The following is a 17,096-nucleotide window of genomic DNA, read 5'->3' as shown; positions in this document are numbered from 1 at the left end:
TAATTTTATTTCCCATTAATTACTACCTTGCCCATTTGTATGTTCACATTCTCTGTGAAATGAGGCCTCTTGTTACAATGCATTCCATATTTAACATATCTAACATCTATTTATGTTAGAATTTAAATCCAAGAATGCTATATTAAAATTGTACATTGCACTGCTGAGACATAGTTTACAATATCTTGTCAGATTTTCTGTTTCTTTAGAAAACAGCACACTGCTATAAATTGTCTTAGAAAAAAGTTCGACCTTTCCTATGGAGTTCTATTTTGTGAAATTACAAAATGAGGTATGCACATTTTTTCACTTATTATTTTTTCCTGAACCTAAATGCCTAAACTGAGGATGACTTAGAGTATGTTACCGTCAATATCACCAAAAACTAACAAACAACAAATAAAATATGTCAACTGTGTAAGTATTCAGACCTATGAACAGCCTGACCTAGGCACAGACTGAGAGCCTTCCACTCCTTAACAATCGACTTCATCATGCTCAAAGCTCCTTGGCCTTTATGGTTCAATCTTTTCTTGACATTCATTAACTGACTGAGGGATCTAGCGAGAATAGCTGTATTACTAATACTGAAATCGTAGCCCATTAAATAATAGAGAAACTCTCCATGTGTTGTAGACAAAAAAAAAATGAGGGCCAATTCAATTACCCTCAAGCATAACTATTTTAATTGTCCTGGGGGGATTTAGAACTGTTGCCCAGGACACCATTAATAGGTAGGAGTAGTTCAGGTGGGTTGGCTGAGTCAGCATGCGTAGGCTGCAAAGGAACAAGTAATACGTTTATTCCATGCTGAAAAGAGAAGAGAGAAAACACAATGTTTCGGCTGAAGAAGGCTTCATTGTGTTTTCTCTCTTCTTTTTTCAGCATGGAATAAACCCATTACTTGTTCCTTTGCATCATTAATAGGTGCTGTGTTCTTGCCTTCTCTCCCCCCAGCCCCTCAATGAGAGCTGTGGCATTGCTCATCTTCCTCCGGCAAGCCTCAGCGTCGTCAAGCAAGGTCTGCTTCTCCCTCATGGCTGCATCGTACATGGCCTGCACTTCATCCAGCTCCTTCTGCTTGGCGTCCAGCTGCTGCTGGGCATTTTTCAGTTCCGTCTGAGCCACACCCAGACGTGCTTCTTGAAGAGTCAGGTTTGCCTACAGTAAGAACAACAAATCATTTAAGGAACAGTTTTGAAAAAAATACATGCTGCAGTACACATTCAGTGTTTACCACATACACAACTGAAAACAGGAGCGATTTTTAAACCATCCGTACTGGATATTGCAAAACGACCTGATTTCAGGTGGTTATAGTATCATAAATTCCTTGCCTCTGCCTTAAATCATATTCGAAGCTTTCCAGGCATATTTTGTTTTAAAAAAAGTTTCCATCATGTGTCTTTGCAAATCTTTTAAAACTTCAGATGAGTGAGTTGAGACCTGCCTATTGCCAAAAGGCAGAGGAATGAATCCCAGTATGGTTTTCTTGCATTTTCAACAATCCTCCAAGATATCACTACATATTCAAAACAGGAAAATTAAATGTCTGAACACTTTTTTGTATTTGGTGAGTTGGGTGAATTCCTGTTGTGTTGAACCTGACACAATTTTAGAATAATAATCACTAAAAACATTAAACTTTATTTCTTACTATTTGTAATGAATGCAGTACTTTTCAGTTTTTATAATTCATTCCTGTGAGAATTACAGCCAATCCCCAAGAAATAAAAACAGGCCTGTGATTAAATGTACATAATTTGGTCCAGAACTTGGTTTATATTTGCACTGCAATTCAGTAAACCATGGGGGCACTGATTATAATAATTAGGATTCAATTTATTCAAGAACTTTTTCCCCATAGCCTTTTTTAGACTTAAAATTCATGAATTTCTTTCAGCAAGTGGCATAAAGTCATTATGTTAAATCCATAAACATTTTAAAATCTGCAAACTGCAAACTGCTTTATGCACTAAATATGATTTATGGGGATGGAGAACATTGTAAGATCGTCACGTTTGGCATAATGAACTGAGGCAGAAATGGTATTGCAAGTCCAGATTGCTACAAATGTCTTTTTATATAGTGTATCGCTTCACAGATCCCACTACTTCAATTTAATTACAGTTTTTGAGCAGTTACTTTAGCATTTGAAAACATTTATTTGGAATGTGACATACTATAAATTTTCACAAAGCACTATTTACAAAATATACACAAAAAAGGACAATAGTGAAAAGTAAAATGTGTCAAATCACCTGGCTGTGCTGATTTCCTAAATTATTTACCTGTGAACATGTTTAAGAAAAGATAGATTAAGGGTTTGAAACTTACAGCACAACAAATTAGTGTGATCCTCTTGTATCTTAATAGATAAAATGTTTTGTTGGATATTTGGCCCTCTATTCAATTCTGTTAAGCAATTAAATCCCTATTGCACCCAATGGTTTTGAATGTACCACCTTCATAATTGTTACTATGCTAATGACAGTTGTCAGTGTGTGATACTGAGAGAGGTAATGGAATTACACTGCAGAGGAAGAAGTAGAAAACATAAGCTTTCTGTGGAATTAGCAAAACCTCTGGGTTGTGTGTTGGCTATAAAACTGGAGGCTTATAAGCCTTGTAAAGGTTATGAGGCTTTATGAGATCAGTTGGGAAGAAAGGGATTCGGTCTGTGCCTAGGTTCCAACAAGGAAGAGAGAGAATGAGGTCTCCACAGCTGAAGGTTCTTAGTAGAAATAGATTGGGCTGGCTAACAGGCATGTTGGGCTCAGAGACGTGGGATGGCTTGAAGAATGGCGTGGCTAGTGAATGTTGTACTGAGGTGTGACATACAGGTCCTGAATAGGGGGGGTTTGTGCAGAGCCCATTTGGCAAGCCAAGTGGTGTAGAAGTTCCCCTGACTGACTCAGAGGACCAGGGGATATACTGTAGGAGATATTATCACCTGGAGTGAGTTATTACCATTGGAAAGGTACCAGCATATCTTCACACCACAGAAAGGAAAGAAAGATTCTAGGTTGCACACTGAATTGCAAGAGCACTCTCTGTCTCACGAGCAAATACAGTAGGTGCTGTGAGAGAGAGAGAGACGGAGTAAGGCAGAGAGAACAAAAGTAGTAAAGAGAAAGTCATACAAAGAGCATGGGTGATGGGTGACTGGGTGATGCTATGTCAGAGGTGGTTTGGTATAGAGAAGCATCTTGTAGTCCCTGGCCAAACAGGATCTGACAGGAAGAATAGTGATGTATAGCTAGAGGTCAGAGAAATAGTACAGGGAAAGAGAAATGGCCATTAAGGAGCAAGTAGGATCAAGAACTGTAAACTAAGTGAATATAGAAACTAAGGAACAAGTAATAGGTTTATTCCATGCTGAAAAAAAGAAGAAAGAGAACACAAAGTTTCGGCCGTGGAGCCCACCTGAAGAAGGCTCCACGGCCGAAAAGTTGTGTTCTCTTTCTTCTTTTTTTCAGCATGGAATAAACCTATTACTTGTTCCTTTGCAGCCTACGCATGCTGACGCAGCTACCCACCTGAATATAGAAACTGCCTAGTGTGAAAGATTGTGATGTGTTGAAGGTATGTGTATGAAAACATTGACCAGGAAAGACATGAAGGAGGAGGAATCTGCTCAGTCCTGCCAGAAAAAAAAACCAATGTGACCCACTCGTGCTGAATAATACTGTATAAGGGCAGGCGTTGTCACATTGTGGAGGAGAAGTCAGAGGTTTGGCTCAGCCCGTGCCCATTGGGCTGACACTGAGCAAAGACGGTAATCAGAAACTGCAGCAAAGTGAGACACACTGCTTATAGACCACTTTGGATGAACAGGACTACCCTAACCTCTCTTTTCCCTCCAGTGGAATACTGTTCCCTCCAAGTGTAAGCATTATTGTGATTACAAATATCTTTTTTATTTTTTTAAATCATCCTTAACAATTATACATTCAGGTAGCTACTGTAACATAAGGTCAAACAGTGACAGTATTCAAACAGTGAAACACATAGTATGCTTTTGAAAATAGATGTCCTTTTTACCTGGTGATTATTGCACTAATTCAATCAAATGATTGTATATATGTGTCACACCCTGTACTCCAAGAGGGCGCTCTACTTCTGTCCTGTTCATTGCTCCCTGTGATTATTCATGTCTTTCTGGTGTGTAGCCTATTTACTTCCTGTCTCTGCTCCTGGGGTACGGTTGTCCTGAGACGCGCCTAGCACCAGGTGGCTCCTGTCCGTGGCCTGAGGGCATAGGTTTCTTTACTGACATCGTCTGACCCCCTGGGCCTGGGCTAACCTCTGTGTTGCCCCTTTTGCCGCTACGCATAGGGTCTCTACTGCTCACCTTGTCATTCCACGGCATGCCCTTCCGACATCCGTGACAATATGTGTACTTGTATTTAACACTTACCTTAAACATCTGCGCATGCATTTCATTTTCTTACCTTTGAATGCTGAAGACACCTGCTGTAGGATGCAATGTGAGAGCTAGTCACCAAAATACAATATACCTTTAAAGGAAGGACCTCCTTGTTGATGCCAAAGAAGTATGCCATGGCCTCAGTCCAGGAACATAGCCCTGCCACGTTGCCACAGACTTTCTTGGCTGTTTCCAGGTTATAATCTTCCATTTCCAAGTAAGGGGTGAGCAGTTCAACAACTTCTTCTGTGATGGTGTCCTGACAAGAAATGTTGCAGCAGAATTGCTTAAAGCGATCTCACCTTGAATTCCTACATACTGTGTGTGATTTTTACTGCCTGCTGTTTTTGAGAGGTGTTGAAATAAGATGACAAGTTTCTTCTTAATAATAAAAACATATTATTAGTGACATGCCATTTCAACCTACTAAAGAGGCGGCTTACCTCTAGAGTGCAGTCATACCTGCCATTAATGTTTAAACCCAAAAAGGCAATAAGTAAGTGTGACACACAATGTGAGCAATGTAAATGAACAAATTAAGTAAAAGGGATCCCCCCAATCAGCCCAAACAGAATGAGAATCGGTGCAAGACTAAGGTAATAACCTTGAACAGAAAGACAACGTGTCTGATGAAATAGATTAAGGTGCCAAATTGGATTTTCCTTGTAAAAATAATGATTGACATTCCTTATAGGTGGACAAATGATCCTTTTAACCTGTTAATTTCATATGACCCTAGACCCTTTGGGGATACACTAAATGGAAGATAGCTATTTCTTGTCAGTATTGGGGATTTAGCTCCAAGTTTATAAGTAAGCACTTTAATAAAGAGTAGAATAGTTTCTTCTGTCAGATTTGTTTTAAACGGTGAACCATGTAAAGTTCTTCTGCAGCTGTGTGTGGATCTGAATAAAGTAGCAGAGTATCGTTGCTACGACTGGGTATTTTCACTGTGAATACCGCTGACTACACTTTACTAAAACTGATGGAATTCAAGAGGTGAAAATAATCCATTATTCCCATTATCATTATCACTGCAGTAGGGATTATTCTGACATAGGATAAACTGCACAATACCTGAAAGACAATCGACTGCTGTAACAAATGATTGTTGTTAGCCACAGAGCACATAATGAAAGACAAAGTAACTTATCTGTTAGCCATAGTCTGTTCTGGAGGGCATCCAGCAAACAATTGTTTGTGGGGGCAAAGAGTTGTTTTTTTTCTAAATGTCTTTTAAAGGTTTCATTTGCACTGCCATGTTCAAGACAGATTAAAAGTCAGTAGTAAAGCAAGTCTGACATGATTCAGAAACACCAAGGTCATCTTCTATAAGGCAAGGCCATCTTGACACTTAGAGACTAACAGTGTGATACACATGCAACACTTCAGAATGCTGTTTACCTTGCAACAGTCCTATCTCTGACTGCTATCTGTCCACCAAAAGGACTCTTCAGCAGGTGCTCTATAATTGGGATGGACGAGATTTACGGAGTGGGAGGCCACACAGATATGGGATTAACACAGATAGCAGCACACAGCAATTTCTAAAACAGCATGGGTGTTATTCTTCCAAATAAATTCCTTAGACAGTTCAAATCATTCTGTTGTTGCCTTGAAAACAACAATGACTGCAAAAATCCAAGAGTATCAAGAATTTATTCAAGCCATAGCACAACCTTAATCTATTAGTTGCCCTTACCTAAAAGCAATTCTAATTTACATTATACAACCTCAATTTATTTTTTGATTGATATGATTAACTATATATGGCCAACTGCTCTCACAATTTAGCGATATGCAGAAATACCATGAACCTTATCAATTACAGACAAGAAACATACAGTAATTAATTATTTGTTAATTTACTGTCATGAAATGGCTGTTTAATATTACAATAACTTGCTGTTGTATGGAACATAAGTCACATTAAAATCATAAAAATTTGTAGAATTTTTAAACTCTACAAAATCCCTAGTTTAATGTCTTTACTGTTACATGTACATACAGTATACATACTGTATGTGTATGGTTATACTGTAGGTTAATGTATGATTCAGTGGACCTGCAGAATAATCACAAATCATTGAACTTTTATATTTAAAGAACTTGCATGAACCTTTGCCTTTAAATATATTCTCAGAAATGAAAGCTATTTTACTCTATCGTCTGTTGTATTACTAGTAACCTTGCTGTCACGAGTAAGTGTTACCATAGGAACTTTACATTGTGTAAATATCCTCAACACATACATACACTAACTGAACAAAAGCCAGTTTACATCACGTTTGATCAAGTTATATTTCAAGGCTGCGAATGCTTCTATAATGATGTTTGAACAGCACATTGTCAGTGTGCCTTTATTGGGATGTTTTGATATTTTTTACACAATGAACAAATCAGCTAGAACAGCAAGTTAGATTTGTACCTTATTGTACCCTAATTATTGTTCTTCACATAAAACTTGAACTATGTGAGTATGTCATACAACAACTCATTTCAAAGGTGGTTATTAACCTATGACAACCGTGCTTTCCCATCCAGTTTATCATTTTATTTCTTCTGGCAATGCACTACAGATCTACAATACCAGGAAATTCTAGAAATAAAGCACGTAAACACACAAGGTACCTCATCATGAATGTAATAGAAATTGGTCCAACAGGGACACAAAAAAGACATTTCATTTTGAAACTCGCACATTCTGTAGCCCTAGCTCCCTAACCTATTGCTTCTGTTTTATGCCTCTCTCCACATCAGGTAATCATAATGGGGTAACAGGGGAGATGGTAAGACACACTCATAACTATACAGTAGTTTGCTTTAAATGTTTCATCAGCTGATTTGTTTTATTTCAAAATCTCATCTTTCATGATAAATTTTGGTTCTAAAAATAAAACAGCTAACAGCAAATTCTTTTACATTTCAACAAGTGTACCTTTTAATTTTGGACCCCAATACTCAAGTGACTGTGGATGTTCACACATCTGTTTTTTATAGATTGATCTGTCCTTATTCATGTAAAACCACGCTTAAAATGTTTGACATTTTAAAAATGCCAATCGCCCCCATCCACCCACAAAGTACAGACGTTCAAAGTGAATGCATTGAAAAAATGTCAACTAAAAATTCAATACACATCTTCGAAGCGTTATAAGCACACACGTGCTGAAAGTCCATGGGGAATAATATGGTGCCTTATAAGACCTCTACATCATTTATCATTTTATAACTGCCTTTTCTCAGGCTTAGTTGAACTGGACAATTAGAGGCATACAGTATTTCTCGGTCATTGCCACTGTGGACTGCAGCTCAGTCAAAAGTGAAACAGCATATTATCATACTGCATAACTCTCCAATAAAACACAGATCTACATGGATACGTGAACTTCTCTGATGTGTTTCACAGCAGTTACAACCAAGATTAGATGAAGCGTAGCAGGGAGAGATGTAAACTTACCAATCAAAGGATTACAACCTGCTCTTTGTTTTCTACATATAAACAGTATATGTAGAAAACAGTATAACTGTAAATACAGTAATACATTATAACTGTATTGACTTACTTGAACTAAACAGTATAAATACAGGAAAAAAGAAACAAAAACAATGGAGCCTTCTTCAGGAATATGGGGTAAAGAGGGAGAGATGCTATGTCAGAAAGGAAATAAGGTCTTTTCCTTCCTTTGTAGCTTGTACAGTATACTAATGCAGTTCCCCATTTTAATCTCTATGTTCAACACATAGCTGTGCTGTACAGATAAGCTTTAATAAGGGCAAAACAGCTGTCCATAGCTGCTAACTTTGGCTTATTATATGCAGTACACAACTGGATGTTCATTCTGTATGGTTCATTAAACATTGAGGTAATAATTAACATTCACATTTCCCATAATTCATTGTGACCTCCTGCTTTCTGATGAAAACACTGAATGGTGTTCCTTATAGAAGCTAAGGAACACCTTTCAATACTGCTGTATATTTACAGCATTCAGTATATAGTACTGGATGAAATTATAGAAACAAAGGAAAAAATGGATTTACAATGAAATCTACTCATTATAGATTTAAAGTCTGTGTGTTAAAATGAAATGTTTCCTAGTACAGTATTATAATGATGTGCTAAAATGGCATTATCTGTCAGATAATCCTTAATATAGTTCCACAGTGGTTCAAAGCATACATACTGTATAAACGGTGATAGATCTTGAAGATTATGGCTCCTGGGATATCATACTGTATACAATATACATTACAGTATATATATACATGTAAGTAGATGTCAAACCTTGGTATAAAATACGGCTAAGAAAATGAAGTTGGAAATTGAAGAAAATGCCTAATATTAAAAAACAGGATTTCAGAAGAACAAAGACATTCTCTCCTGGTTTCAGAAATCCAGATCAGATTTAATTGGCGTAAGAAGGGGATGCTGTTGAACAATCAAATTTGAGTTCAATCGATAACGTCTACATTTGTTTATTTTTTAAAATTGTAACAAAACAGTTAGAGGAAGCCATATATATATGCAAGAGAGCATTACATTTTGTAGTGCTAAACAGAGATGGAATTAGATCATGTTTGTTTGAAAATTGCTGATTTGGTAAAATAATGAAGGGATCTAATTTTCTAACTGTACGCCTTGAGGTTCCCCAAGGGTAGAACTATGACTTTGATTTTATTCCTTATAAATGATCTTCTGGTTGGTGACTCCCAGGGGGTATTGTTTTACACAGACAAAGGTAATATCATCCCAAGGGAAATTGGAGTTGGTTGTTAATTCAAAAGCCCAACAAGAGCTTGTGAATGTTTCTGACATCAGCACTCAAGCCCCCTTAGAAAAGAGAAAGTAATTCTCCAATCTGGTTAAATTACAGCCAGATATGTCCCCATGTTATTGTTTCTTTTTTCATCATGAATTGGCATTAATTTTAAACTGTTGGTAGTTCTGTTTTAAAAAATTCCCTGCTTTGTTTTAATGAATATGCATAATTTGTATATGAAACCTTACTATGAAGGAGATTAATTATTTTGTTTAATTTTTACTTTTCTTCATAATAAATACACAAGTTTGTCTGCATTTCCACAACTATGCAAACATTACAGCATTTGTTATGGACATTTAACTAATGTAAGTTTATTCTGATTAATCCAAATTCAAATTACAACAATAGAAATAAAAACAACAATAAAAAGAATAATAAGAAGAGGGAAAAGAAGAAGAATATTGTGTACTATGCAATTGACAAATTAAAAATGAATTTAATTTAACAGTAATAAATTGTACAGTTGAAAAAAAAACAGAAAAACAGAATATAATGGAATTTCTGTTTAGATAAACTATAACTACTTTGGTTTTGAGGCTCAAGCTTCTACTATGATCAGGGATTTCAGGCACTGGATGTATTTACATTTTTTGTTATTCACAAAGGTAGTTTTCAGGAGTATACTGTTTTATCTGTGTAAATTTGAAGTTTTCTTACACGCAAACAAAAATAGTGACCCTTCCTTCATCCCTCAGAAATAAAGCCCCCGCTCATATTGTAAAAAATTATATAATTATATTAAACCTGCGTAATGCACTTTGGGACTCCAAATTCCACACAAGGAGTTTTTAAGGAGCTCTGTAAGACAATATGAAACACACAATGACATTTGGATTCTCAGAGGACATCATTATTTTTTTGGGTTTTCCTTGCTCATTTCCTAGAGGAACTACTGTAAATAATGGACAGCTTCAGGGACAGTACTGCCAATACATTGTCCCAGCACTGATCCCGCCACATAATAACAATGTTGTAAGTATATTTTCAACACTAATGCAGTGCAGATATTCTGGAATAGAAACTGGATTTTGTTCTTTTTAGTGCTTAGTATCGGTTAGGGTCTTGATGTCTTCATGTTTTGTTTCTTGTAGAAAGACCTAGAATAACAATATGGATTGCAGAAAGAAGACAACTATCATGTAACCTTCCCCTCAAAACCATTTAGATTTTCTGATTGCTGAAGGAAAACAAGAATAAAATTTTTCAACCTTGCATTACTTTCATGAAAGGCAATTTTTAACTTGCTGTTTGAAAACCAGGAGCTAAAGTGTGTTAGATTTTTTTTATTTTGTATAGCAGCTATGCCAGGATAGTCCATACTACTAATAAATTAAGGTTAAAAATTGTGATACACTAGAAGGAAAAATAGCAAGAATCACTGTTTATTTACTACCACTTATGAATGGATAAGACACAAAGTCTTATTTCATTTTTAGTCTGGTAATTACTATGAGTTTTTGAGTGCAGGTAAATGGATAACACTGATAGAGAGAGGAAATTAGAGAGATGGAGAGAATCAGACTGAAGGGGTAGATGCAAATGGGAATTTTTGAGTTTGGTATGTGATGAAGATTAAAGTAAGAATTGATATGAGGTTTAAAGCATTTTGTAGAATTATTGCTACTATATGGATATTATTTACTACTGCACATGTACTGAAGTTGAGGAATTGGGAGATTTAAGAAATTGCAAAATTCCCAATATTGGCCTCCATTCTGAAACACATGAAACATAACTGGAGAAATCCTCTCACAGATGGGTGTGATAGCTCCAGTTACAGTAAACAGTCCTTCACACACAGTCCCAGATACAGATAAGCCTTTTCATGAGTCATGATCCAAATTCAGACCATCCTGGGATTACGGTCCCACCACCTCAAAGATATCGAATTATCATTCAACGTTTGCTTCAAGCACAAAGGCTGACCACTGCCCCTCACAGAAAACAGAAGCCACTTCATTACATGAAACAAGAATCAGTTTTGCAGGTGATGAGCAGAAAAAAGCCAACCATATGAAATTACCACTATACCATTGATATGATATTGCCAGCTGTCTCGTTGATAATTTAACATTTTACTAAATAAAACTTTTTTCGTACAATACCAGATCCCAAGATTACAAATTAATCCCATATCCACAACAGAGAGCACTGTGAAAGATCTACTGAAAGAGTGTAATACAGTTCATACTGTATGCCTTGTCCAAGACCCACCTTGGTAAAAACACATTGCCATTACATTGTAGCATCACAGAAATCCCTTTATAATTATTTCTGTATCTTTCACATGCCCTATATTTCATTGTGAGGTGTTTATGTGTTTTAAATTGGTTATTGAATATTTTTTGTTGTGATATGTTCAAATATAATATTGGCTTTGCATTGAATTGAAGTATCAAATTTCTAGTAGTGTGAAGACCTTTAGACATTAACCTGAGTTATATCCCCCACAGCTGTATACAGATAGTCTAAAGTTCATTAAATATGTTTGTTTGCCTTTGAGAGCATCCAGGAGTGAGTCCTATTCTCTTCTTTGATCAGAGTCTGATTAATTGTCAGTCTTCTGAGGTGTAAAGCAGATAAAAGTTCTGAAATTTCTGCGTTAAAAAGCACAAACGTTTTCTAGCTCTCACCACATGATACAAATGTCAGACAAAGAAATAGTCTCAGCTTTAATGATATCAGAATTGCAAATATCCCCTTCAAGTCACATCAAATGTTGTTGCTGCTGCCTACTGTATGTGCAGACTAAACTGCTGTGTGACACCTCAGCTAGTGACATTTTCTGATGTTCCTACTCCCACTGGGCTTCCAGACTGCTTCACTTCTTTTCACTTTGAAGTGATAACTAATATTTACATGTTTTGTTGGGTTTTTTTTAAGGAAGGGTAAATTACATTGACATGGATTTCAGGAACTCACTGGAAAGTCTGTGAGTGACACTAATACTGAATAGGAGAAGTTAAGGAGCAGGGTAAAAAGAGCACAAAATGCTGTACATGAAAGAAAATAAGCTAATGGAATCAGTCCTCGAACAAGTGCATGCTTACTATTTCATTATGTACAGTATGCCTTAATATTGAAACGAATACTGACAAAATCCCGAGAGATGGAAATCATCACAGAAAAAAAAACAATTCAGAAGACTGGTTAAGATTGTTGAGTCTTTGAGTCCATTTGAAGAAGCCAGTTGTTATACTGAACATAAGCTAGGTGGTATATTTGGGAAAATAAGGTTTACCTTGAAATCTTGATGAAAATTGTTTTTGTGGGATTTTCCTCAAGGCATATTTGAGCTAAGTTAAGTTTATAACCTCCTGATTGTGGTGTTCATATTTAGTGAATGTAATATACAGTAGAGTATATCTTATATATACTGTTTGTGATTCTCTTTTTTTGTAACCTCTTACATTTTTTTATTTGCTACTTTAAGCAAGCATTTTAAAAAAAGTAGAAAAACTAGAATTTTCTTAATCAATGGAAGTGAAATGGAAAAGTGTGTACTTTGCTTACCACATATTCTAGAACTTAGTTATGGAAAGATGTTTTATAGTTTCTACTGTAGTTTTTTGGATGATTTAGTAATTCAATACATTTGTACAAGCAAATCACAAGAAAATCTAGTATAAAATGTTATTAAAACAGCACCATATTAAACTATATGAATCTGCTATTTTCAGACATACAGTATATAGTACATGGGACTGGTGGTGTGAAATAGTTCTTAGGGTTCGTCCTGGACCCCATGACCAGATTTGTATAATTAAGCAATCTACTGCACTTTAGCAATTGTTCTAGTGAAGCCTGCTGGATAAATAGCTGCCTGCCTCTAGGGGATTCAAAGTACTTAACACTATAGACCAAGGATAAGCTCTGTGAGACAACGTGTTTCCTGTCATCTGTTTTTAAATTTAAACTTAATAAAAATGCTAGATGAAACAACTGAAGAAGCTCACTGTCAAACTTTTGAAAATCATTTTCATTCATAAATGTTGTATTATTTCTGATAAGGCTGAATGCTTGGTGGAAATGTCTGATGTTAAAATGTGTAACTAATAAAGTTTATAGATTTTCTACTGAGCGAGTTCCGCTGGTGACTTGACTGTGCAATTGTCTTTCATTTTGCCATTAAACGTTTAAAATATGCATGACTGCAGTTGAATTAATATGCTTCTGTAAGTACAGTACATGCAAAGGGAACGCCATTTCATGCGAATAAAAATTCTTGACTCAAAGTACGAAGCTGCATTGAATAAGATCAATTTCCTGGTTTGGTGTTCTCAGTTAGCTATTAAATTAATTAATCTAGGTAAGTGAAAACATCAACATTAATATCCGTTGTCCATGTGTGCTCTCTTTGCATTTTTTATCTTCATCTCCCTAATAACCCTTTGTTTTCTCTTGATTAAATTACTACACAAACTGGCATCTTTTCAGATGGCTGCACAGTCAGGCCAAATGTTGAGTGTTAAATCTCAAGAGTGTTTTCGTCAGAGCAGTGCGGTCAAGTACAGTACATCCCTAATCAAATAGAAAAACATTTATTTGCCTTTCACTTAAACTACTGGAAATAAACTAAAACAACTTAATACACACCACTGATAGTGTCCCCTAGATCATCATATTATTTTAGGCTGAATGGTTTTATTTTGTCTCTGCTGTATCTCTTATTTTTATCACCTCACATGGTGAAAAACTTTATTCAGTAAAGACATATGAGCTGCCAGCACTTTTCTTAAACCTTATCAACTATCAGAAATTAATGTTTAACTAAAACAGTTTTAAAATCATATATATATTCTGCTGTCATTCAATATTTTGAGATGACAGAATAAGTTACCAAGGTGTTCCTCATACTGTATCAGTGGGGAGCTTGTAAGTCTTCAGTTTGACAAGTCCATGAGTATAACACATTTTCAATGGGTTGGACTTTTAATCCCTTTCTCCCATTATTAAGGAAAGGTGTCTTTTACTACACCCCCCCCCATCATTCCCTCCTCTTTCTTCTGCTCTCTGCTCTTTTCCAATCATCTCCTCTGCCCAGCTGTGGATGATCCAGCTACCAACAATCATAAAGGCTGCGCTATCTCTCACCACCTTCTGTCACCTCTTCAGAACTCCCCTGTTGAGACTGCACTCACAAACCCAGTTATCTGCTGCTGCCTTGCACACACTGACTGCAGTCCTCCTCTTCACTCCCGCTACCCCTTATCCCTGCACATAAATCATTTTGTATTAGTTTTATGCTCCGTGTCATTACTACATCATTTTCTGCACTAATGAGGCTCAGTACTGTGCTAGGTAATGAACATTAAATGGCTGCTTGCAGATACCTTTTGGAAAGTGAGTAGCATGCTAAGGAACCCAGAGTTGTTCATGAGCTTGAGGGCTTCGCTCCAGGAAGGCCGCAGGCAGGGTCTCTCTGGGTCCATGGTCACAGGGTCCACCCTCCTCTGGAACAGCAGGAGGACGCAGTCCATGATGCGCATGATCAGGTGGGGGGGCTTTCCCAGTTTCCTTACAGTGGCAATGTCCGCTGGCTTGATAGTCTACAAGAGATGAAGGGCCGACTGTGTTAGTTCACTGACAAATATGTGTCCCGTAGTCAAATCAGGAAATATCGGACACTTACAGTATATACATACTGTATATGCTTCCAATGTATGTTTTCATATGTCTGAGTAATTCAGGTACAACTGTTTTTATACAGTATATTAGGACAAGGATTGACTCTAAAGTGAATCCAGTGGAAGACACTAAGCCAATGAATATACTGTAAAAGAGGTCTTTTCTTCACTGTAGCATCTACAGGATGGGATCAAGTCTCATGAAAATGGAATTAAACCCCCAAAGCACTTCTACGTTTTTACAGGCTTAGAAGAAAAACTAATAATTTATTCATTGCAGAAATTAAAAGAGGGCTCAGATGAAAAGAAAACCAGAAAGCTATGTGGACAAAGAAATCATTCACAGCACTGCCAGGCAGATCAGTTATGCTAGTAATGGCCAACTGAAGACATCAAGATTTATTTGATCATTCTGCAGTTTTTCCTCCCAAGGCTTCGTCAAAGAGAATGGTAAAACCTGCTGTACTTTGGTTTGTCATCACTATCATAGAATGTTAAGATGGCAGGAATGACCAGGCCTAGTAATCAGGACAGGCAGTGGGGATGATGACTGGTTCAAATTCTTCTGAAAGAACACATGCACTTCCAACTGAGATATGCATGGATTTGGTTCATGATAATCAGCTGCTGCCTATTTGTGTATTGCTCTTCGCTGCAATGATCTTCTATGGATTGTACGTCAAGAGAAGACTAAAAAGAGCTTAACGGCTCAGAAAATACAATAGCATATTTCATAAAGCACTGCAGCATACTACTGATATTTGAGGTGCCAAGATAGACTTTGAAAACAATGCTGCTCACGCTGGGCCAATCAAATCACCTTTTCTTTTTTATAATGCTCACTGACATCAGAATATTTTATTTCAGACATGCGATAGAATAATTCACATTGTCTCATTTTAAAAATGCAGCATATACATACCCTGATCACGTTAGAAGGCATTAACTTACACAGTAAGGCATCAGGAAGGACATGCAGACCTTTTCTAAATGATGACCTTGTTGGTTGGCATGTGTTGTCTACATTAGTCCAGTCCCAATATTTAGCTCAAAATCCACCAGAGAACTCTATTCTCTACCATTTTTAAAATAAAGTCTAACTGTGTGTTTAAAAAACTAAAGGAAATTAAGGGGGTGGGATACTTGTTTCTCACTGTGGCAATGCAGAAAACACAGACAGAGCTAACATCCTTAATGGATGAGTCACCCTAATGCCATATTACTGTAATATAATAAAATATAACTGTATTATGATTCAAATTTTGATGTTAAATTCCATAAATAAATTGCACGTTTGATTAACTATGGGATGTGGTGCTTCATTAAACATTATAAATGGCTAATTTCTATGCCTTCTTCTGGTAGCAGCAATGCTAGATATTCAGTCCAGGCAGATATTCCAGTTCTTTATTCATAAACTGAGCTCAGATTTAGCCAAGACAGAGCGTTACATGGGAGTGCAATCTAACCGATTTTGTGGTCAGTTGTTTTTCAAATACGTCAAATAAGAGCTATGCAGAATAAACAAAATGACTCACTTCCTAAGAAAGCAGGAAAGGCAACAATTAGGAGCATACAGTAATACTGAGAAATTGAATTTCAACTACATGCTACTACATTTTATTACTCTGTCTGGACAGCAGTCAGGAAGCTCTAGAAATTAGTGATGTTGTGTTAAATGCCTTGAGGAATGTGATTCATTGCTTAAACTAGTGTTACAAAATGAAGTTAGATTTTCAGCAAGCAAGATAACATGAAAGCTTTTCGTGTATGGAGTAAAGTAAGCAGGGACACTACACAGCATGTCCTATACAATTCATGCCTGCCCCCTAATGGTAGACTGCATTCTTTTACAATTATTCTCTTTAACATGACTGCTTTTCTTACTACTGTATGTGATCATCAAGCCTACTGTATACATGTATAACAGTATCCTATTATTAAATTTACTATAAAAGTGACACATTAATAATATAATATTTATAATACACTAAAGTAGCTTTGTTATAGGTTAATTATTACTTTCATGTTTATTTTTGCACATACTCTTCCCTACTTTAATTTAATCTTAAAACTAAAACATAAAATTGTAAAGATATTTCCCTACAGCAGAAGTATACGCAGCCAGAAACTGTATTTTGTGAGCAGTACTTTGTCATGCTGTACAAACAACATCTAAATAAATCATAAAGTATTAATTGCACTGCAGGTTAT

At 36.4% G+C, this 17,096-nt stretch overlaps 1 protein-coding gene across 1 annotated transcript in view; it reads right to left on the bottom strand.

Moving 5' to 3' along the window:
- Positions 1-17,096, bottom strand: part of dnah5l (dynein, axonemal, heavy chain 5 like) — a 150,447-nt gene that overhangs the window by 38,871 nt on the left and 94,480 nt on the right. The window contains exons 59-61 of the mRNA XM_088643938.1: positions 14,589-14,804; positions 4,521-4,688; positions 943-1,161 (exon numbers count right to left, since the gene is read on the bottom strand). Coding sequence (XP_088500064.1) covers positions 943-1,161; positions 4,521-4,688; positions 14,589-14,804 — 603 coding nt within the window. The remainder of the gene's footprint in view (positions 1-942; positions 1,162-4,520; positions 4,689-14,588; positions 14,805-17,096) is intronic.

Source organism: Lepisosteus platostomus, chromosome 8 (genome assembly GCF_059453375.1).
Source record: "Lepisosteus platostomus isolate fLepPlt1 chromosome 8, fLepPlt1.hap1, whole genome shotgun sequence".
In the NCBI taxonomy this organism is placed as follows: Eukaryota; Metazoa; Chordata; class Actinopteri; order Semionotiformes; family Lepisosteidae; genus Lepisosteus; species Lepisosteus platostomus.
The sequence above is the reverse complement of the archived record's forward strand: the minus strand, read 5'-3'. Positions and strand labels throughout refer to the sequence as shown.